Here is a 22674-nt window from a genome sequence, read left to right as displayed (position 1 = left end):
ACATAACGTGTTGCAATGTCTAGTTAAGATTTTAAAAACAGTCTAATATAAATAAGGTTATCCAAACATACCTGAATTTTTCCTGTCTTTAAAGCAGCAAACATGCATTGGGCTGTATTAAAAGCATGTCTCCAGTTGTGATAAGCAACATTTTTCCGATAGTTTTTCCTCACACTTAAAATCCATCTGCAAAGGACCTTTCAAAAATAGTATTGTTGAGTTAAAAGTATAGTACAGAATAAACACCATCATTTTTAGATTAAAAAAACCCCAAAGCTAAAATATTAAAACTTCAACAAATTTCACATCTAGCTTTTATACACACTTTATGGAACTTTATGGAACTGAATTATAAAAGTATATTTTAACTTACAAAAGTTGAAATTAAGGAAGTAAAATGGAAGGGGCTTTAGGATACATGGTGATATGAATGCAATACCTACATGCAACTTCTTAAACCAAGCATGTTATTTCTCAGGTTTATATGGGAGCTGATAATCTCAAGAACAGACTAACATAAGGCGTTGTGAGAACAACCTTATTGATCAAGTATGCTGATTCTACAGGGTTTTAGTTTATTTGAAGAAAACTTTGTTTGAAAGTGATAAGAAATTCCTTCTTTATGTACATATTTATCCAAAGATTAAAAAAAGTGAATGTCTAAGAAACTGTAGGCTGATTAAAGCTTATATTCCTTTACAAGGGCCTACCTAATTGCAGGGAGGCTTATTCTGGAAAAGTGCTTTGATATCAATTGCTAATTTGTTTTTCCACCATATGTTAAAGACTTGACAATTTTTAAAATAGAAAAATGGAAATACCTCACTGCAATCTGTTCACCAGGCATTATACAATATACTTAACTCTATATTCAGGTACCATTTAAAGCAGGAATTCCTTAGCAGGACACAATTCAGATTTCCCAAGATTATAGAATTCTGGACAATCAGAATTTTTAAGAAATTGCACGGAGAATTTAATGGTAGAGAAAATTCTCTTCTGTAGATGGAGACAAGGATGTGGGAAATATGGTAATAATGGTAAGCAAGCTTAGCAAACTCCACTTCCTCTGAAGCTTATTTGCATGAAAAGGACAGAAAATATTTTTTCACAGATAATGCATTTTTTCCCATGACCTCATGGATGATTTAAAAAGTACTATTCAATTTAATATCCGGTCATATACATACAGCACACACACATATATATACACAAACATGTGCACACTAAAGAACATTGTATTGCAGAATAATTGGCTACATATATGGTCATATTTGTGGCCTCACCTCGTGTTTTATTTGGAAATTTTGTACAAGGTTAAGGTCAGTAAACATCCGGATTGTGCACAGAGAAGTCTCCATGTCTGACAGCTCAAAGTCACTGAAGTAAAAGTCAGTGAGCCTGAGAGATTGTGCAGACGGTACAACAGCAGCCTTGAAACAAACAAGAACAGTAATGAAAAATGTTGTCTTTCAAGATACTAAATAAATAAACCAAAGCACCATGTGACCGGATGTAATTCATCTAGATTTATTGAAAACATTCCTAGTCAGAAGTCAAATTTAGGGGTGTGTGTGTGTGTGTGTGTGTGTGTGTGTGTGTGTGTTATCATTATTTAGTTACTTACCACAAAAACCCATTTTGGCTCTAGCACCATTTTAGCAGAAGACAAATTGTGATCTCCAACCCAGAAAGTAAGGTATGTGTTGACAAAAAGGAAATCAACCTAGCTTTTCTACTTATAAATTAGGATTTACTTCTGAACAACCACAGGAGAGAGCTGTTCCTCTCATGTCTATGGAGATTCTCAGTCATCTAGGTCATTGTTGTCCCAAAGTAATTTGTATAGATTACAATCTGCCCCCAACACATGTGCAATTTTAGCTATATACTTCTGGTGTAGAAAAGTGCATATTTCAAAAGAGGGCACATTATCTGGTTAACATATCTAAAGCCCTTGGTTAAAAATACTTACACAAAAATGTTCTTTTATAAACTAGATGACTAATGTTTTTTATTGAATCTGTACTCAAAGTTATATATTTAAAACATGCTGGTTAAAAGTCAGAGATCTCAGGCAAAGTTTTATGTACCTGAAAAGTAAATATTTGTTCCCAAATTTAACTAAGCAATAACATGAGAAAATTTAATGCCAGAATTCTTCACTATTAACAAAATGAAAAAACTCACTCATGAACTTGATAGCTACCTAACTTTAAATGTCTATCATGTTTGTATATAGATATTCTAATTTCTCTTGCAAAAAAAGAGGGAAAACCCTATAAACATGAAATGAATTTGATTTGCAGACATTTCATGCTATCAGTAAATGCAATTTTAAAAGGGTTTTTAAAAGTACACAGCTTTAATAATAACTAATAGGATTGATATATGGCAGATGATAGAGGGTCCTCTGAAGATGAGGTAAATCAAACAGGCTTTGTCTTTCCAAATTAAGTTAGTAAACATGTTGTGATGTTGGTATTTTTTCTTTTAACTCTTCCATGAAGGATTCCTCTAGGGCAGGGGTGTCAAACTCAATTTCACTGAGGGCTCCATCAAGGTTGTGTTTGACATCAGGGGGCCAGAGAAGGTGTGGCCAGCTCAACATCACTCATGTCAGGGGCACCTGTGGTGGCCAAGTACTAAGGCAGGACTTCCTTCAGACTCTCCCTTCCTCTCATTATAATATCCTTCCTTCCCTCCTCCCTCTTCATTCTCCTTTCTTCTTGCTTCCCCTCTTTCCTTATTTTTCCTTGCTCTCTTATTTTTCTTTGCTCTCTTCCCATCTCTCCTTATTTTTCTTTGTCTTTCCTCTTTCCCTTTCTCCTTTCCTGTCCGTTCTTGGATGCTCAAATGCAAAAGGGGAAACATTTCTCCTTTTGTTTTGTTTTGCTAGCCCTCTGCCAATGATAATGGAGCACGCGGGGGGGGGGGTTTGCATGTGGTCCCCCGGGCCCTGTTTTCAGCCTCCTGCAGGCTTCTGCCAGCAAAAATGGAGCTTGAGGGGGGCCGCCCGCAACTCTCCCAAATTCCATTTTCAGTTGCAAAGGCATTGTGGGTCAGTCCTTTGCTGTTTCCTAAGCATCCCACAAGCCGAATCCAGCGCACAAACCTTGATTTGACACCCCTGCTCTAGGGTCTTCAGAACTTCAAAGCACCAAAAAAGTTTAAAGAGGTAAATAATTTAAGTGCTTAAGTATACTAAATACATTAGGTACAATAGTGCAGAGGGATGCCTTCTACACAGGGCTGACCCTGAAGATGCTCGTCCACAATACATGGATATTAACGGGTGCATTCTAGTATGTCCATTTAACACCACTACTTTGCAAACAGTGGCTCTCCGTTGGCTTCTCTGTGTTAATTATTTGAAGTGTCAATTATTTTCTATAAAGCCCTGGCAAAATGCTAGATTATTTGTCAGACTGGCTGTCTCCAATTGTATCTGCTTTTTTAGGAACTGAAAGTCTGTTTTTTCCTCCCTGGGCATTGGGAATGTTGAGGGAACAATGTTGAATGAAACTATCCAGAAATGAAATGATGTAAGGGGAACATGCTGTGGTGGGTCTCAGGTTCTTGGTCTAGTGTTTATATAATTTGCTCTTAGTTCTTTTATTTGTTATGCTTTTAACTCAGGCAAGCTAGCCAGATCCTTTATTGCGACCGGGGCATATATTCAATGGTGTATTAACCATTAAGCAGACTAAGCACGTGCTTAGGGCACCAGGCCCAAAGGGGGCACCACAAAGTTGAGAAAGAAAAAAAAATGAAGATTTGTACAGTATGTACAAAGGAGGAGGGGCACCAAGGCTTGACAGTGCTTAGGACACCAGTGAGACTTAATCCACCACTGCATATATTTATAAGTACTTTACAGCTTTATGTATGTTTATGCATATCATACCTATCACTCTATTCTTTTTGGGTTTAAACAACACTATTTGAAGTACAAAAAAGAAATATAAAATATTAAGTAAAACAAATTAAATATTTAAGAAAAGAAATATAAGAATGTTGAATTTAATTCATACACTTCCACTCACAATATCCCTTTTTTGTTCTAACTTTGTTCTAACTTTGCTTCCTATTTCTTCATCAGGTAGAGCAACAAATATACCTTACAGTTCACTCCCCCCCCAAAAAAACAATCCATTGCAGTTTGAGGATAGCACATGACCTGGTTGGACAAATGCTGAGACTCAAAAAAATTGGCAAGACTTATGGCTAGCAGTGGGCTGGATGGGCCTCTTTGGCATATTGCAGAACTTTTAAAATAAACTAAAATATAACAGATATACCATAGTTTACACAAAAGTAGTATACTCAAAATGCTGTTTTAATGATTTTACCTAATTGAAGATATATTGTATGGTACTATGTTTTAAAATACAGCCCTGACACCCACATATTGTTGTTATCCAGTGAAAATGGGAACATTTGAGTTCAAGTTAATGTCAAATACATTTTAATGGAAATTTGAGGTAGGCTTTTCTCATGCAATGGCTTCCTAGTGAGCAAAGTTGCATCTGCATCTGCCATGGTTATAAATTTAGAGTGTCCCTCTGAAAATACGTTTCTGCTAGAAAATGTTGATTTTCCAACCTTCACAATATGTTCCTAGATCAAGAAACCTGAGAGGGAGGGAGAGAGGGAAGGAAGGTTTTCTGCTCCTCCCTGCATTTATAGAAAACTACTATATCATTCAAAAAAATCTATTTTTTAATCCCTGAGCTGGAGTTAACTGGAGGGAGACCTGGATCTGAGCACTAATCCTGATTCTTTTGAAATTTAGCTGCTATTACACCTAGCAAAGGACAAGGGGATAAATATTACTTCACCTGGTGCTAATCAGATCTGAAGTATGCTCCCAATTTCCTTCTTGTTTTCTTTTTAAAGTTGTAAAATTGGGCAGGGATTTTCACATTAGAATAGATCTGAAGCCGTTCGTTACAAGGAAAAAAAGGGCTTAGGATCATCTTCTGAAACTTTTAAAAATATAGGAGCAATAAATGAATGTATTTTCTTCTACGGTATAGTTTAACCTGGGAATTTGTTCTGATGCAATTTTAAAAGGAGATAGCTACATTCATAGAAAGACAGACTAAATTGCCAATCGGTTGATGACTGAATACAGCTTCCAGAGTCAAAAGAGCATGCACAAGGGCAGTGTTAACTTGTCTTGAACCTAGCTCAAATTACTGTAATTTTAACAAAGCCAACTACTTTAAGATATCTTCATCTTGAATCTTCAAGCCAAAAGCAAGAATAATTTATAACTGCCTGAAAAGTTTGACATATGTTTTAAAAACATCATGCTCTCCATTCCAGGCCATCTTCAGTACGTATAGACTAGCTATACTGGAGAAAAAAAGAAAATGACATTACCGCTGTTACTTGAAGCTCCCTGGTTTCTTCTGCAGCAGCTGATGCATGGTAGGACAGCACCTTACAGGAAAAGGAAAGAAAAGACACTAATCTTTCTGCAATACTAAAAATCTAAAGCATTCTATCAATAATGAGTCGGTGTAAACCAAAGTAAGGGAGTAAGATAAATCACTGGTCTTTACAAACTATGGTAGATAGACACCTTCACTCCGAAAGCACAACTTTTTCAAGAGTAACTGGCCCAGAGGTGGTATTCTACTGGATTGGACCAGTTCACCCAAACTGGCAGCAGAAATAGGGGGTGGTCCCACCCACCCAGGCTCTATTTTGTCCTTTTTAGGAACGTTTTTTGAGCAAAGCGCATGCGCAGAAGACTGAGCGCATGCATGGACATGGCATGTGTGAGCAAAGCGAGTGCGCTTGCACACATATTTGCAAACCGGTAGGGAAGCTAAGTGAAAACCACCCCTGAACCACAAAAGATATGTGTGGGTTTTTTTTTTAACTTAAAGCAGGACTTCAATGAATTTTCCCTGTTGCTAGTCTAGTACCTTTAATCACTTCACTAAACTGTCTCTTCTGCCCTCTGTGGTTAATGTTAAATTGATATTTCTTAACAATTGTTTGAAAGAAACAGTTAATATGATTTTGCAAACTAATAATTTCTAGAATTTATTTTATTCAGATGCAGTTTAAGTAATGGTTTAAATAAGTTAGAGAAGGATAATTCATGCTGGGAGAGAACATTGTGTTCTTAATGGTAATTCTTAAAGCATCTTGTTAATTACTAGCATTACCTCTGAAGTCATGGCAATACTTTGAGGACAATTCATTAGTGACAAGAATTTGGAAATGTAATCATTTTGTATCTTTCATGTTGACTAATAATGAAAGTATAATTAATTTTAAATGCATAGCAGTGAAGTAGTAAATATTTAAATATTTCTTTACTAAATTAAAATAAATATTCTGCTTGGGGGTTTTTCTCCCAGATATTAATTTTAGATGGAGAACAGTATGATCATATTACTGGACTCTACTAGCATACAGCCACAGGGGGGGGGGGGGGAAGGCACAACACTGCTTTAAATTAGCAAAGAATTCACGAAGACTCTTTTTCTTTTATGAAAAACAGCTGAAAATTTTCCATGTACCTATATGAATGACAAATAGCTGACAACATAGCTATAATTATAATCCGAACAAAGTTGTCATAATAAATTAGCTTTCTCCAAGGGTTCCATAAGGCAGGGCATAAAAGAAATTCTGTCTTAGGAAAATCTTGGCAGAAGTTTTGCCTGTGTAAGAGAAAATATTTTTAATTTACTGAACAAAATGAGAATTATTTAGAGCTGTGAGTAAAAGAGAGAAGAATTTTACTTTTTGAGTTGGATTTGTATTTAACTGGCATTTTATGCAACTGAAATTATAATCTCAATCTATAGCACATTTTTTTTCATAAGGATATATTTTTCCTTAAATGTTAAACCATCTGAATAGATAGAGCACAATACACTCAAGATATGTCAAGGTCAAGTAATTTTCACACAATTTTGCACAAGAATGCTGTAATTCAATGCTATCAGATTGCATTGAATTATAGCATTAAATTATAGCATTAAATGCAGTTTTGCATGTAAGTTTTCCCTTCAGAACCAATTATAGGATCTGAATTTTAGAAATACTGTACTTTTTTTACTAGATTGATGCAAAGATAGCCAACGTCTAGAGCAGGGGTGTCAAACTCGATCCCATTGCAGAATTTTGTTTGCCTTTGGGGGGCTGGCCTATTCTTTGTGGCTGACTGGGTGAGTGTGGCTGGGGTGGGCATGGGTGTCATGGACCAGTCTCTCACCATCTCTGGGATGGCCCCACAGGACAACTCTGAGCCTACTGTGGGCCAAATCTGGCCCGTGGGCCATGTGTTTGACATGTCTGGTCCAGATTATCTGATTTCTCAGGTTATTTTGGAGGATATGAAGAGCACATCAGGATTTCTTGGTTTTTTTTTTTGGTAGTATGTGCATTATACTTAATGGAAATTAAAAGGCTAGGCAAGATGACACCCATCCTTAATATGAATATGATGAAATACTGTAGTGTAGAAGAACCCCACAGTAACCTTCTTGTTATCCTAGGTCTGACTTCTTTGAAGGGATGGACCAAAATCATCATAGGAAACCAAAGACAGTAAAGAGATGTTCCAGTGACACAATCATGTCTTTTTTAATGCAAGAACACAAACCACCTACATTGGTCACACTTGCCAACATGCAATTTATTTAAGGAAGTCAGTAGTTTGCTTCTGGTTCCCATTAGAGTGATAATCCACAAGTGTGTGCAAGCACATGGAAATACAGAAGCATAGTCAATATGAGAGAGCCTTAGGTGGTAGCTGAGCAACATTGGGTTTGCTTTAAAGTCAGCAAGGATTCCAATATAGTACATTAAGGCTGCCTTGATTTATTCTTACCTCTAATGTCACCATTTGCTTTGCCATGGCTCTTTCCACAGCTTCATACATCTGAGTGTTCTGGATCCCTAAGCCACAGAAGATAACAAAAGCTTCCAAAAACTGTTCATCATTTCTATTGAAAGCTTTTATTTTGCCCGAATTTTCTTCCATCTTGTTTGCAAGTTGACAAACTCCTGAGTCATAATAAGAAACAACAACAAAAAGATACCCTTGAAAAAGCAGGCAATTGGTTAGCATTAATCATACATTTAACCAAAAGAAGCTATGCTTGATAGGGCAGCATGGAGAGCATTTGCCTATAAAGTCACCAAGAGCCAGACACAACTGAATGGTTAAAACAGTAACAGTCACTCATTTATATTAAAAATGTATTTTTTCCTCAGAAAGAATAATTAGAAATCTATCATTTAAACTTTTAAATGGTCTATGGATTCAAACAAAAATTACTTATTATGCTAGTCAGCCACAACATTTTAAAGAACATTAATTCAGGTTATGTGGAAGTAGAAATTTAGTTTTGAATCTTCCTGTATTTACATACTTCATGGATTTACATACTTCAAAAAAAAAATTAGCTAGCTTCATTTGAGTCAATGGTGCTTCCTTCTCCTTATATAGGCATAGGGGGTTGCTGTAAACAAAACATCAAACTGAACATTATAATATCTACCCCTCCCAAGTCTTAATTTTCTTCTTGGCTTTTGCTATTAATAGACCTTTAGTTTGATGAAATCCCTAAAGACAATTTGTCCTTTACAAACTCATTAAATGTTTATAACCGTGCCAAAATGCTGTAATGAATATGAGGTAAGCACACCCAGGGCTTGTGCATTCTTATTTGGAAATTGCAAATTATCTGCATATTAATCTGCATTTTAACTACAGAAAAAATATCAGTCGTTTATTAACTGGCCAATTATCTGCTACATTCAAGAAAGTCTCTTGGCATCATTCACAGTGAGTGCTTAACGTAGCACTTCTCTTCATTTAGGAATCTATTTTGGAAACTCTATTATGTAGAAGTACAACAGATCTATAGAATATATAGCATTGTAGCTTAACTAAGAATACATGAACTCATCACAGATCACTGACCACCTTTCAATTTAAGTCCTGTTTAAAAATATTTTGTTAAGAAAGTGGCTGAAATTGTCCATATCATCAGTGAGTCACTGACCCAAAAGACACTACTAATGAAAGTACATGTACACACTCATGAAAGTCAGTTATGAGCATCCCATAGAAACAAACCAAATGGCAAAATACAAATAGTGAAAAAAACTGCTATTGAAATTAGAAGATTTAATAATTAAAATTTAAAATATCAAGTGCTTTCTTGCTTATTTAATATTATTCTTTTCCTTCAATAACTTCAAGGTGTTTATATGAGATCTGGCTTCCCTTTATCCCAGAACCAACCTATGATACCAGTCGTAGAAGAATAACTGATCCAAAGTCATCCAGTGATTTTTGATAAATGACACTGGACTGGAATCTGGATAGCCTCAATCCTAGTCCAAGACTTTAATTACTTTACTGGCATCAAAGATGTTGAGAATAAGATAGGATCACCAAGTGACCATTTATGCTAATTTTATTTTTGTTCATGCTAATCTTATATGCATGCTAATTTTTACATTTTCAAAACTTATTGCTTATTTATTTAGAATATTTATATGACCATGTAACTCAAGCAATGTGACTCTGGGGAATGTACAAATCATTATACAAAAGGAAAACCATACATACCACTAAAACAAAATAATTAAATGGTATTCAGAAGTAAAATTAATTGTATTCTACAAGGGGGAGCTTTGTTCACCCTAACCCAAAGCATCTAAGCCTTAACTGCCTAACTAAACCCCTGAGAGGTTGGGGCATTAAAAACCAGCTATCTAGCATTGCTTGAATGTTTCTCAGAAACAGCTGGGTAAATCTTGCCACTGTAAGTGTGTGGCTTAATATCTGTAAGATACCAGAACAATACAAATTTTTATTTTTAAAAATGACAGTGCTTCATTACAAAGCACTGATTTACAACAATAAAAGAAGCATATTTGATCCAAAGATGTCTTTCATTTTCATAAGAAAATTTATTAAAGAAGAACTGATTGCACTTTAAGGCAGCACATAATATGGGACAAGTGAAACAAAAGTCCAACCATGTTGTTTTCTTCTTTAAAATAAAGTTTATTAATAGTACAATAAATTGATCTTATCGATAATAATAGTCTATGACCTTTTAAGTTCTAGAATAGTGTTAGTGACTATTTTCCATCTACTCAGGATTCTGTGAATCCAACTTTATTGTTGGCATAGAGGATAGTGGTCCAAGCCACAGCCCACACCATTCTAAATTTCAGAAACCACTGCTCAGGTGGAATTGTACTGAGCCAACATCATCAGCTAACTTTAGGTGCTCCACTTTGCAGAAAATGAAGTATTTTTTCCTATAGGAAAACTACTATTGTTTGTTTCATAATTCTACACAAACCAGGACGTTCTTCTGTCGCCCCAAATTCCCTGATCCAAAGCATCTCATTTGGAAGAGTACATTTATATTTAGACACTTGTTTTCCAAAAATACCTATTTTAGGTCAGTGTCCTTATGACACCTTACCGCTAAATTCAGTTGTTTTCATTGCATGTGGCTATGTACAAGGATAGGTTGTTGATTAAGAATGATCTTAGAAACTTCACACATTGCCTTTTTTTCTCAATTTCCAGTGGGAATAAAATCCCACCTTAAGTGCACAAACTGAAGCATAATTGAAAACTTCAAAATGTTATACCTATCACTTTATTCTTCTTTCCATTTTTTATAGGTGTGCAGAGCAAGCTTTCAATGTGCTGATTTGTACAGTCAGAACATTCATTCTGTTAAGGAAAAAACAAAACACATTACTTTATTAACTACATAAGACAGCTTAGTGTAGCTTATAGAACTGACCTAGAAATCAGGAGACTATGAGTTCTAGAACTCCCTTGGACATGAAAACTGAAGCCCAATTAAAATATAGCTTGGATTGATTACAAGAAGGCATTCAAGTTCCTTCTCTGAGTCAATTGTCAATGAAACACTGGAAAACATTGATGCTGGCCTCAAAGTAAACGGTGTTCAGATCAATAATTTAAGATAAGTTGATGATGCAGTTCTGCTTGCCAGTAAGCATGAAGACCTTCAGCTCCCCATCAACAGTCTCAGAAATATCTGAAAAATACGACTTGAAGCTTAACACCTCAAAAACCAAGATCATGGTCATCAGCAAACAGCCCATTAATTTACCACTGATAAATTCAGAAGGAATACCACTAGAAAAAGTTGAAAGGATCACACACCTCAGTTTTAATTTACATGAAAGCTGGGACGTGATCAGTGGAGTAAAGACAAGGATAGAAAAAGCTTGAATAGCATTCTTCAAAATGAAAAAGGTCTTCTGCAGTCATGACATAAGCCTAAGACTGAAAATCAGGCTTGTCGGATGTTACATCTTTTCTATCATGCTCTACGGAGTAGAGAGTTGTTCTCTGACAGAAAACCACTTGAAGAAACTTGAATGTGAATTTACAGACGGCTGTTATGTATAAGCTGGTTGACAAAATTACAAATGAGGAGGTGATAAGCCATCTGGGAAAGCAAAGGGAAATCAAAGCCATTAAAAGCAAAAGTTAGAATATTCAGGACATGTGATGCGACACCGAGAAAAATATGGCATCCTTCACTTAATTCTCCAAGGAAAAATTGAAGGCAAACAAGGTCCAGGCAGAAGAAGAACATCATGGCCTCAAAATCTAAGGGGCTGGTTTGCACAAAACTCAGCAGCACTTTTTCATGCGGCTGTTGACAAAAATAGGATTGCCAACATGATCGCCAACATCCGATGACAGATATGGCAGAAGAAGAAGAAGAACTCAAATTCCTGCCACATGATTGTATAAATGCCTACAAATAATAACATTCAGTAGAAACACTGGAAGATTTGTGCAAGAATCAACATCACAGTACTGGTCAATGGTAATACACTGGGAGTGGTAAATATCAGGAACCCCACAAGGAGCCTCAATATCACCACTACTGTGTGTCATTGCATGATTCCTCTGTCAACAATACTGAACAAGTTAGACCCGTGATGGCGAACCTATGGCACGTGGAGCCATTTGTCAAGGCACGCGAGACATTGCCCTGTCAGCTGGGCAGCGTGCATGTAATTAAATTGTAATTGAAATTTAATAAATTTATATGCCGCCCAATCCTGTAAGACTCCGGACGGCTTACAAATACAAGAGTAATATATATATATATATATATATATATATATACACACACACACACACATACACACACACACACACACACACACATATTAGATTTTTTATAGATTTATATATATATATATATACAGGGAGAAACGAAAACAGATTTAAAAAACACACCATACACTCAAACCTAGATGGGGGCGCTAGCCAGCTGAATTTGGCCTTCTTTTGAGGCCATTTTTCACCCTACTTCTGATTTGTTCGTAGGGCTGGTTTTAGCCCTCCGGAGCCTTCAAGGAAGCCTCCTGAAGGCCCCTGAAGGCTCTGGAGGACAAAAAATGGCTCTACGGATAAACCGGAAGTCATTTCCAGTTTGCTCGTACAGTTTTTTTTGCCCTCTGGAGCCTTCAGGGAAGCCTCCTGAAGGCTCTGGAGGGCTAAAATGGGCCCTACGAGCAAACTGGAAGTTCATCCCCAAACTTCCGGTTTGCCCATAGGGCCGGTTTTTCGCGCTCTGGAGGCTTCAGGGAAGCTCCTGAAGCCTCCGGATGGCCTCCAGGGGGGGGGGGAGGGCGGGGAGGCTGTTTTTGCCCGCCCCATACTCCTATAAAGTCTCTGGAGCATGGGGAGGGCGAAAAAAGCACGCCAAAAATGGGGGGGGCATTGGTCGTGCGTGCATTGCACTGGGGTCGTGCCAAAGCATTATGGATGTGGCATGCGCATGATCACCCTATGCTCTCCCCGCTTTTGGCACGCAAGCCAAAAAAGGTTTGCCATCTCTGAGTTAGACCATGGCTATCAAACATCAAAAACAGCTGTTAAGTTATCCTAACTCCTTTACATGATCTGAAGCTATATGGAAAAAGGATGACTGGGAATATCCATAGATGGAAAAAGATAATCTGAAGTAAAATTGTTGCTCAATACTGTTCATATATACAATTTAGCCAAGATATTACAATGGAGTTGGGACAGGAAAAATGTGCCGTTAATAGGAGAAAATAAGGAATAATAAAAGAATCAAAATGTTCTATAAAAAAAACATAAGGGTCTGTATTAAGAAGTTCACTGCAAATGCATGGACATCCTTCAAACAACATCAAGCACACTGACGTCAAGAAGATTAGAAGTGAATATATCATGACAGTGAAGAAGATCATAAAGTCCAAACTTAGTGGAGGAAATACCATCAAGGCAATTAATACTTAGGCAATTCCAGTAATTAGATACACAGCTTAAGTAGTAGACTTAAGCCTATCAAGATGGTAAGGCAAAATATTACTTGGCCAGTACACAAAAAAGCAAAACAAAATTTCACCAGCAAAGTTGATAGCACCAAGGCCTGGCAATGACTAAGATCAGAAAAGGAGACAGGAGAGCTAATTCTGGTGGCAAAAAAATCAATCCTTAAGAACAAATGTATACAAAATCAGAATTGAGAAGATAACAACAGGCGCAAATGCCACTTCTGTAAAGCTAAAGAAACAGTGGAACCTCTAGTTAGTTGCAGCAATAAGATTGTGTAGAGTGACTACAAACAATGGTATGACAAAGTAGTAAAAACCATTTGCCCATTGAATGTTTGTATGTTGGCTTACTTACTGTCCAAGGAAATCTTTTGTCTTGGCGCACATGTGGAATATTCAGAGGCTCCATAGTATTCTTGACATACTGGGCATACATATAATTAATTTGGTTTGTATCATTGTGTCTGTCAAGATATAAAAAGAAATGGACTCAGTTCATTACATTAATTATCTATGTTTAGAAGCAAATTTTAATGGTCAACTAAGCATATGAAAAGCTAGTTGTATCCATTGCCAATGTTCTGAACAGTGCTAGATTTCTTATGAAAGTTTTGGATACAGCTTTCATGCTTGAAGTTTGGTATTCTAGTGGCTAGGATTCTCAATCCAGTAATTTTCCATTCAGTAGCCTAAGTACAGTTGTCCTCAATTTATGACCACAATTGAGCCCAAAATTTATGAGAAATTTGTTAGGTGAGTTTTGCCCCATTTTACCACTTTCGTTGCCACATTTGTTAAGTGAATCAGAGAGGGGGTTAAATTAGTAACAGAATTGTTCAGTGAATCTGGTTTCCTCATTGACTTTGCTTGTTAGAAGGTCACAAAAGACAATCACGACTCTGGGACACTGCAACCGTCATAAATGTGAGTCAGTTGTCAAGCATCCAAATTTAAAACATGTGATCATAAGTGTGAAACACGTTCATAAGTCACTTTTTTCAGTGATAATGTAATTTTGAAGAGTCATTAAATGAACTGTTATAAATCAAAGATTATCTGTACTATGTCTTTGGGAAGTAGACATGACCTTCAACATAATCTTTATTTTCAAGAATTCCTCTGAATCCTGTGGGAAGATGTACTATGTACACCTGCCTCTCTAATCTGTCTTTAGCCTGATCCTGAGATAAGGAAGATTTATGCTACATCCATCTTTTGAAGTCCCTAACCCTAAATATGTTTTAAACAACACTTTACAATTTAAAAAAGACATCCCAGAGTCAGGATTATTAATAGACTGAATCAGTGTTTAGAAGCATTATTGGAATAGCTGAAAGCAAGTGCAGAGCTTGGATATCTAATTCCTTAACTATGTCTTCTCCAAGATTTTAAGAACAAAATAGTTTTTGCAATGCCCTCATCAAAATCCTAAACATGATTTCTGAATAACTAACTTGGTATTTTTCTTAATTGCCTTATTGATTGGTACAAATATTTTCTTCAAAACAGACATTTGCTCTAAAGAAAATACCAAATTCATTTTAACTCCATATTTTAGCAGTTTCATTGTTGTTTGTACTACTTACATTGTACTACTTACAACCACAATTGAACTAAAAATTTTCTATAGCTAAGCAAGACAGTTGTTAAGTCAGTTGATCACTGCTTGTTGGAAGTCAGTTGGGAAGGTTACAAATGATGATCACATGATCCTGAGATAGTGCAAAGGTCATGAATACATGCCAGTTGACAAGTGCCTGATTTTGATTATGTGACCCATGAGGAGTTCTGCAAAGTTTATAAGTGTGAAAACTGGTCACAAGTCACTTTTCTCAGTGCCATTGTAACATTGAATGGTCACTAAACAAATAGCTACAAGTCAAAGTCTATCTGTACTCTCTATACTGTTACCTATACTTTTGCACTGGCCTGATAATTTTCCATTTAAATTTAATGCATCTATATCACTATTCACTGGGCAGTTCACAAGAGCGTTTTGAAGACTCAAGATTCTAAGGCTCTTTTGACTGTTATGGAAAATAAAAATAAACAGTTTCAAAGCATCTCTCTGCTATGACTAATGTTTCATAAATCTGCTATTACTGACTGTTTTCTGTTTGAATCATTCTATCCTTTCATTTGTTTGTTACAAAAAGGACTTTTTATACAGCATATGATATTTTATATTAGACAAAATATTGGTCTGGGTAGTTCTGTGTTTTAGAAAAATTAATTTTCAGGCCTTCTTGAAATAAGAATTCATAGTTTACTCAGGTTGTAAATGTGCAAGCAACTCAACAAGGCTGGTTGGCATTTCAGTATTAAATGCATCTAATTGATACCTCCTTTCATTCTGAACACAACAAATAAAATTACATTAGTTAGTAACTTATTCAACCAACAAAACTAGAACTAAACCTATTTAAAAAATTGGTTAAGAATGCTGAAGAGTTAAGTAATAAAAATGGAGAAGCTGAATTGATTTCTTGGATGAACAGATCTAATCCACAGAAGAATTAGAGGGACAAGCCCCTTTGAATGAGTCCATGTCACATGATGGTTAGCATGGTAGGCTAAGACTGGAGAAACCTGGGTATAAGCTGCCTGGGTGACTTTGGGCCACTCATTATTTCTCTACTCAACCTCTTCCCCAGACTGTAGTTTTGAGGAAGGAGTAGCACGTACATGTCCTTGAATTCCTGGATAAAAAACACGTCATTTCTTATATATATCTGTATCTGTTTATTATAGTTTTAGAAACACTCACATCAATGAATTTAATAAATTGATGAATAACTGAAGATCAGATACAAGAAGCGCTAGCAAGGGGGTGAGCAACACAAGACCCGTACAGTAGATGCCAGGGTACCTCTAACGCCACTAGATGGCAGCCACTGAGCTCCAGCATGAAGGGGGGGGGGGGGAGAAGTTGTCTTCTAAGCTAAGCTTCAGGATCTTTCAGAGCACTTCAATAACAGAAGGTTTGCTGGCAAAAGAATGCCCACTGCAGAATTAATGGCAGGCTTTTCTGTATCTCTTACTTCCCTTTCCACATTTCCAAGTGTGAATTTTATGCTGGAGGAGTTAGTCAGCACACATAAAAAGTAGTTATAGGTTGGGGCCACCCACAAGTTGTTGCTGTAAAGCGATACATTGTTCCCAAAAAGAAGAAAAAGATGTATATGCCACATCTCCAACGGTTCCATCTGTTAAGGCTGATCAAAATGAACACCGCCTCCTTTTGCTAATCTCACTGAAACTAATGCAATGTATGAGCTAGCCTATCCTTTTAAATGGGGTCGTGTTGGTCATGTTTCTGAGTGCTGAACTCTGATGGTTTGAACTATTAAGTATTTGCATAAAGCCATGAAAATATCTTGAATCTCATCCTTTTACCTTTTGTGGGTTTCACTGGAATCTTCTGTTTCTTCATATTCCATGTGAAAGACACTGGAAAATGAATCCTAAATATGAGAGAGTTTGGGCTTTGTTAAAATGTAGAGTAAAAATGTTTGCATTGTAAAAGAGCATAATTCATTTATTTCTTGCCTTGTGAAAAATGATTTCAAAAAACTATCAATGGTTTACTGTATTTCATAAAGCATTTTAAGACCCAGGATAAACAAAACTGACATATTACAATGTTTCTAACCATTTTTTCTAACTTATACAGTATAAGGCTCAATGCAATTTACTACATAATGAGCTTCACCTTGTATATTGAATATGATGATGATTCATATGATATCTTTTTTTTTAAAATAGGCTATTTCACATCACTAATAATGAAAAAAACTGTGCAATTCCAAAAGTGTGCTTTCCGTAACTTCAACACAATAGTTGTTTCCAATGAATCAGAGTCACAAACCTGGGAAATGACAGCATCTTCAATAGGACTTCTCTGGTTGACCTTGGTTGAGTAGGATCATGCTAACATTAGCTGTCTCTAACAGCCAAGCCCAAGTCTGTTAGGATGTGAAAGGTCAATGCAACACTTTCAACTGTACCCATAACCAATTTACAATTAGTGCTGGCCTTTCAACATAGGCATCATATGTTTTTAATATTATACTGTGGATGGCAGCCTAATTTCATACCAGGTTTCTGAATACTGTCTAAGGGTATTTGTTGCCATGTAGTAGTCATCTTAAGATTTAACAAGGCATCAATAACTGTTGACCAATCCAATTGACTGAAGCATATTACCGGTATCTGTAATTGTGCAGATACACACATTGCCATTAACACAACTGACAATTAGCCAGTCGAGAATACAGTCAGGGTCCATACTTACTGAACAGTCTTCATCCACTATGAAAATGGTGCACTTTTGCACTTGCATGAAGGAAATTATAGTGGCTGCTATCTTCTTCAAAATGACTTCTAATGATTGCTGTTCCTCAAATATTAAACTAGCAAGATCAAGAAGTACCTGCAACGAAAGGAAAAAAAAAATGTCAAGTTAATCACATTTTAATCATCTTGAAGGCAGATTCTCCCCCCCCCCCCCCCCGGGTAACTCCAGGATTCTTTTTGAGAAAACCATATGGAGGATGTAAATAAATAATGAATTATTCCGTGCAATTTGAACAGCATGAACTTTACAAGATCTCTGCCCACATATTGATAACAGTTTTACACTTCCATTTTTTTTCCAGAACTGTGCACATTTTGACCTTACAGAAAATCTACACAATCTCCTTCCTACAGAAACTATATATCAGTTTCTGCAGGAAGAGGCCCTTATATTCCTATAGGCAATTTGTGTTCTACTATAGTATTATTCGGCAATCTTCCATTTGGCATTATTTGGTGCTAAGAAAAGTTGTTTACTAATTTATTAGATAGATCATTCTTCTTTCCCCAAGAATTCAAGGCAGCCTATGTAAAAAAAAAAACTTCAGTTTTATTCCCACAATAACCATCTTGTGCAATATGTTGGGCTGAAAGAATAACCTTAAACAGGGAAAAATGGTGCATCATAGAGCAAAACATTTTTGAACCAAGATACCTCAGATGAGCTAAATTACAAAATGGGTCAAAATCTGGGACCCATAATTCCCATAGAATTGAAATTTGGCAAATTTTATCAAACCATTTTATGACATCATATAAAATGGATAAAACATTTCCTGTGATCAATTCATGATGTTTGACAGTGCTGTACAATTCTACATGGGCTATTTTCAAGGCAGATACCTCTCTAATCTCCCTCCCTTTTTGAGAACTTTTCAATTATATTAGTATATCTGCTGTTGTTAAAAGGATTGAGGAATTTGGTAAGGAAATATCTCTGAAAACAATGACCCAAGGAGTCATAAATTTCTAATTATTCATATAATGTTCTGAACAACTGTAAGTATTTACCAGATATTAGGAAGAGGATAAAAGGAGAAAAGGGACACTAAAGAAATTAGATTTATATTAGATTTATAATCTGAATTTCTATCAAAGAAAAATAGTGTTCAATTTATAATGTCAGAACAGAATGTCTTCATTATGGCTACTAACTAGAAAACTATATAGTTATACAGTAGAATTTACAGAGTACATATGGAAATCTATCAAAAGAGGAAGAAACAAAAATATAGTGAAGCAATAAAATACCAATAGTAAATTGCTAAAAGCTTGAATACTTGTAACTAATAGCTACATTTTAAGGTATATGCAAAGACATAAAAATAAAACACTCCCAGTTACAGAACAATGTTGTAACATTTTAGATAATAATTCCCAAATTACTTTATTTATTTTTAGTCAGGTTGGACAACTGTCTTGTTTGCTCCCTAATAATATAGTCTCTGAAACAGAATTTGCAACTTCAAACTGATTGAAAAGAAAGGAAATATAGAATTTATCTTATCTACTAGGGAATTTATTTGAAGTGAGTTAAATACACATGGTGCATTAACAATAAAATCAGAAGCATAACAACCCATGTCCTTTTGTTCAACAGACAAAAATTAGGATTTTCATTCTTGTAAAGTTGAAGATAGTTTATTACAGCATGCTATGATAAAGGTTCTATTGTATTTTATAGAAGCAAGATTATTTAGCTGCCTCAAAATGTTTACTTAAGGTCCCCCTAAGGGAAAATTTCAGCACTATCTCACTACAAATCAATATATATTATCTGCTATAAGATCATTTCCTTAGCTTTGGTAAAAACCAAAGAATGCAAGCCTGTAAAAGATAGGGCAGTATTTTGTAATTTCACCTCCTAAATCCTCTTCCAACTTGAGTAAACAGTTTAATAATGCCAGTGGAACTAAATCATGATGGAAAATTTTAAGTTAGTAGGTGATCTTTTTTAACCAAATTAATTCTTCTCTGGAATTGGACCTGCCTCCAATCAAAGGGATACTGATGGATTCCAATGATAGCCTTCCAAAATATTTTAATACTAATTTTATTAAAAATTACAACTGCAAGGATAAAACTAATACCTATTAAAAGAAAACATGGAAATATATAAAGAAATGCCTTCCCCCTTCATCACAACGAACTATAAACAATTTTAATATCTTATCACCTCCTCTTAAAATATAACAAATGATTTCTTCTTCCCACATCTCCTCTCTTATCTATAAACAAATCCTTAAAGTTGTTGTCAGCCATGTCATCACAAAAGTCCATTAAGGGCTAGAAATAACATATCTATTTTAACCTTGTTCAAATTTTACTCCTAATAATCTTGATCTTTAATAACTTCAAATAATGTCCTAGACCTTGATTTCTTTTCATTTTTTCTTTCTGTTCTTACAAAGTTCTTCAAACTTTTACAAGCCTGTTTTGTAAATCCAATTAACAAAATTATTCAGTCATTATCTTGATTTATTTATATATTCTTTTTAAATTATGAAGACATTAGTGTGTGTGTGTGGGGGGGGGGGGTTGTATCTTTTTCCATGTCATTCTTGTAGTTTGTCCACTTTCAAATTAGTCTCAATGTTGTCAGATAAAACTTGCTCCTCTTCCATTGGATCTTTTAAAGACAGTCTATCTATTTTGTATTCTGTATTTTTAAGTTGTGTTTGAGTGTTCTTCTCCTTTAATTATAATCTTTAGTTCCTACTAGTTCCCATTTTTTAAAAGTCCTATCTTATATGATAGTTTTAAATAATTCAAAACAAAAGCATTTTCCCATGGGAAGGATTCCAAAAACTTATTTCATTTTTTCTGGATCCCTATTCCATTTATAACTTTCAAAATTCAAAGCTATAATCACCATCTTATGGTTCATTCCCTCCCACGATTTTAAGTTTATTAAACATATGCTTAAAATTTCATTGAAGTTACTGACCCACTACTGTAAAACTTGTAAATCCAAAGGTTCCTATAGCTGAAGAGCAAGTAACAAGCAATTTCTGAAAATGATGAGAAAAGGAAGTATGCAAACTAATACCAGTAAATATAATACTTAGCATAAAGTCATTTGAATTCATGTGCAGAAAACAAAAAGCATCATTTGCCTATTGATTGTTTTAATCAAATATATTCTTTACTAAAAATATTCATAAACTACTGGGGGCTTATATTTAAGGATGTTTCACTCATTGAGTCAATGTGTATTTAGTTTATCTGAAATGCTTGAATTGTAGCATGAGTGGATGAAACAATTTTTAACAGCAATTCTCATGCTGTTAATAAGAAGCAGGAGATACTTCTTGACAAAAGAAGGTAACACAGAATTTTGGATATGGTGGAGATCTTAGCCTGGTATGTTGACAGTTTTTACAAACAATTTTAAAATCCTGGGAAAGCTTGGGAGCCCTATCCACTCATTTGATTCCTACCAATGTTTTTGCATACTGGCAAGGGCAGGCCAAGATACTTCCCTCTGTAAACAGTGGTAGAACATAAGTAATCCTTTAACAAAGTACATAGGTAGATGTCACACCCTTCAAAGCATATTGAAAGAACAGTTCTGCCCTACCAGTTAGTAAACACCCTATTAATACATATTGGGGAGCCTTGGTGTCTGAACAAATTTACGGAACAGGAAGGAACAGGATTTATTCCACCTCAAGGTCAATCCAGAATATAGAATATATGACTATGGAGGAAGAGTTGTTCTGACTGTATCTTCCTTCATTTTTGTATCCCTTTAAGCATCTGACCTATCCCAAGAAGAATATATGTATAAATAGAAGCAATATGGTGTATTCCAAATTTCTTCCTATTTTTACTTTTGCACATTGCATTGCATGGGAAAACTATATTTTCTCAAAACACAGTAGCTCGATTATGAATCCAATCTCTCTGTTCAAAGAATTCAGAAGGCACAGTCCCTAATTGCAAGCTTAATGGAGAAAGGTGACCTCAGACTGGTGGATGATGGTGGATCAAGATGCTTCTCGTGTTCTGGTTGTAATAAGAATTACAGAATATAGTTAGTCCTTGGTTTACAACCACAACTGAGCCCATAATTTTGGTGGTACGTTGTTGCAGTCATAAATTGAGTCATCATATGACCAGGATCAACTTTATGATAATTGTTTAGTGAAATACATAATAATAAGTCTGAATCCAGCTTGTGCAACGGATGTCTGCCATTTTTTTTTCTGGAAAGCAGCAAAGAATCTTACAAAACACAATCATCCAACCGTGGATGTTGTAATCTATCATAAATGTAAGCTGATTACCAAATGTCTGAAATGCAATCACGTGACCATGAGGGTAGTGAGGCAGTTATAATTTTCAGGATGGGTCATAAGTAATTGTTTTTGAGTAAGTTTGAAGGGACATTAAACAACTGGTTGTAAGTTACCTGTAGCTAGAATAGGTATAGATGTTCCAGTCCATGAGCCATATGCAGGCAGCAGCACTCTCCAGCCAATTGGTGCCTTACCACAGCAATTATGTTTGGAAAAAAAGTATTTCCAGTGAAGTCCAGCATAAAAGTAGTCTATACTGGGATTTTGGTGGGGATTGCAACTAAGAAGGGAAGAATTACACTTCCCTCCTCAATGCTATTCTCTGACATACATTGACAGTTTGACACATAGATATATTATGTTGTCAGGAATCATTAGGCTTATGTATAAATCCCTTGATAGAAAGTAGAATGAAATCATGTCATCTACTGGAAATAATGATGTTTGTAGTTCAACTTTAGTAACTGATAAATAAAGATTTAGTTGGAGTCTACAGCAGGGGTGGCCAATTCATTTCCCCAAGGGGCCAAATGACAAATTGTGATTGTTATGGAGGAAATGCTTATAGCATATAGAGCACTAGGATGCTTACCTGCCCTTAGCTGCTAAGGTTAAGCTTCTGTAGTTTCTGTCATCTCCTTCTCTAATA

The 22674-nt window shown here is 35.6% G+C and overlaps 1 protein-coding gene across 5 annotated transcripts in view; it reads right to left on the bottom strand.

Annotated features, from left to right (window-relative positions):
- Positions 1–22674, bottom strand: part of PDE5A (phosphodiesterase 5A) — a 104889-nt gene that overhangs the window by 16016 nt on the left and 66199 nt on the right. For all 5 annotated transcript variants that reach the window (XM_032223627.1, XM_032223628.1, XM_032223624.1 and 2 more), the window contains exons 6-13: positions 17663–17800; positions 16765–16832; positions 13724–13832; positions 10657–10741; positions 7862–8037; positions 5389–5448; positions 1287–1433; positions 72–197 (exon numbers count right to left, since the gene is read on the bottom strand). In XM_032223627.1, the coding sequence (XP_032079518.1) occupies positions 72–197; positions 1287–1433; positions 5389–5448; positions 7862–8037; positions 10657–10741; positions 13724–13832; positions 16765–16832; positions 17663–17800 (909 nt within the window). The remainder of the gene's footprint in view (positions 1–71; positions 198–1286; positions 1434–5388; positions 5449–7861; positions 8038–10656; positions 10742–13723; positions 13833–16764; positions 16833–17662; positions 17801–22674) is intronic.

Source organism: Thamnophis elegans, chromosome 9, assembly GCF_009769535.1.
Source record: "Thamnophis elegans isolate rThaEle1 chromosome 9, rThaEle1.pri, whole genome shotgun sequence".
NCBI lineage: Eukaryota > Metazoa > Chordata > Lepidosauria > Squamata > Colubridae > Thamnophis > Thamnophis elegans.
This window is presented reverse-complemented; position numbering and strand designations above follow the sequence as displayed.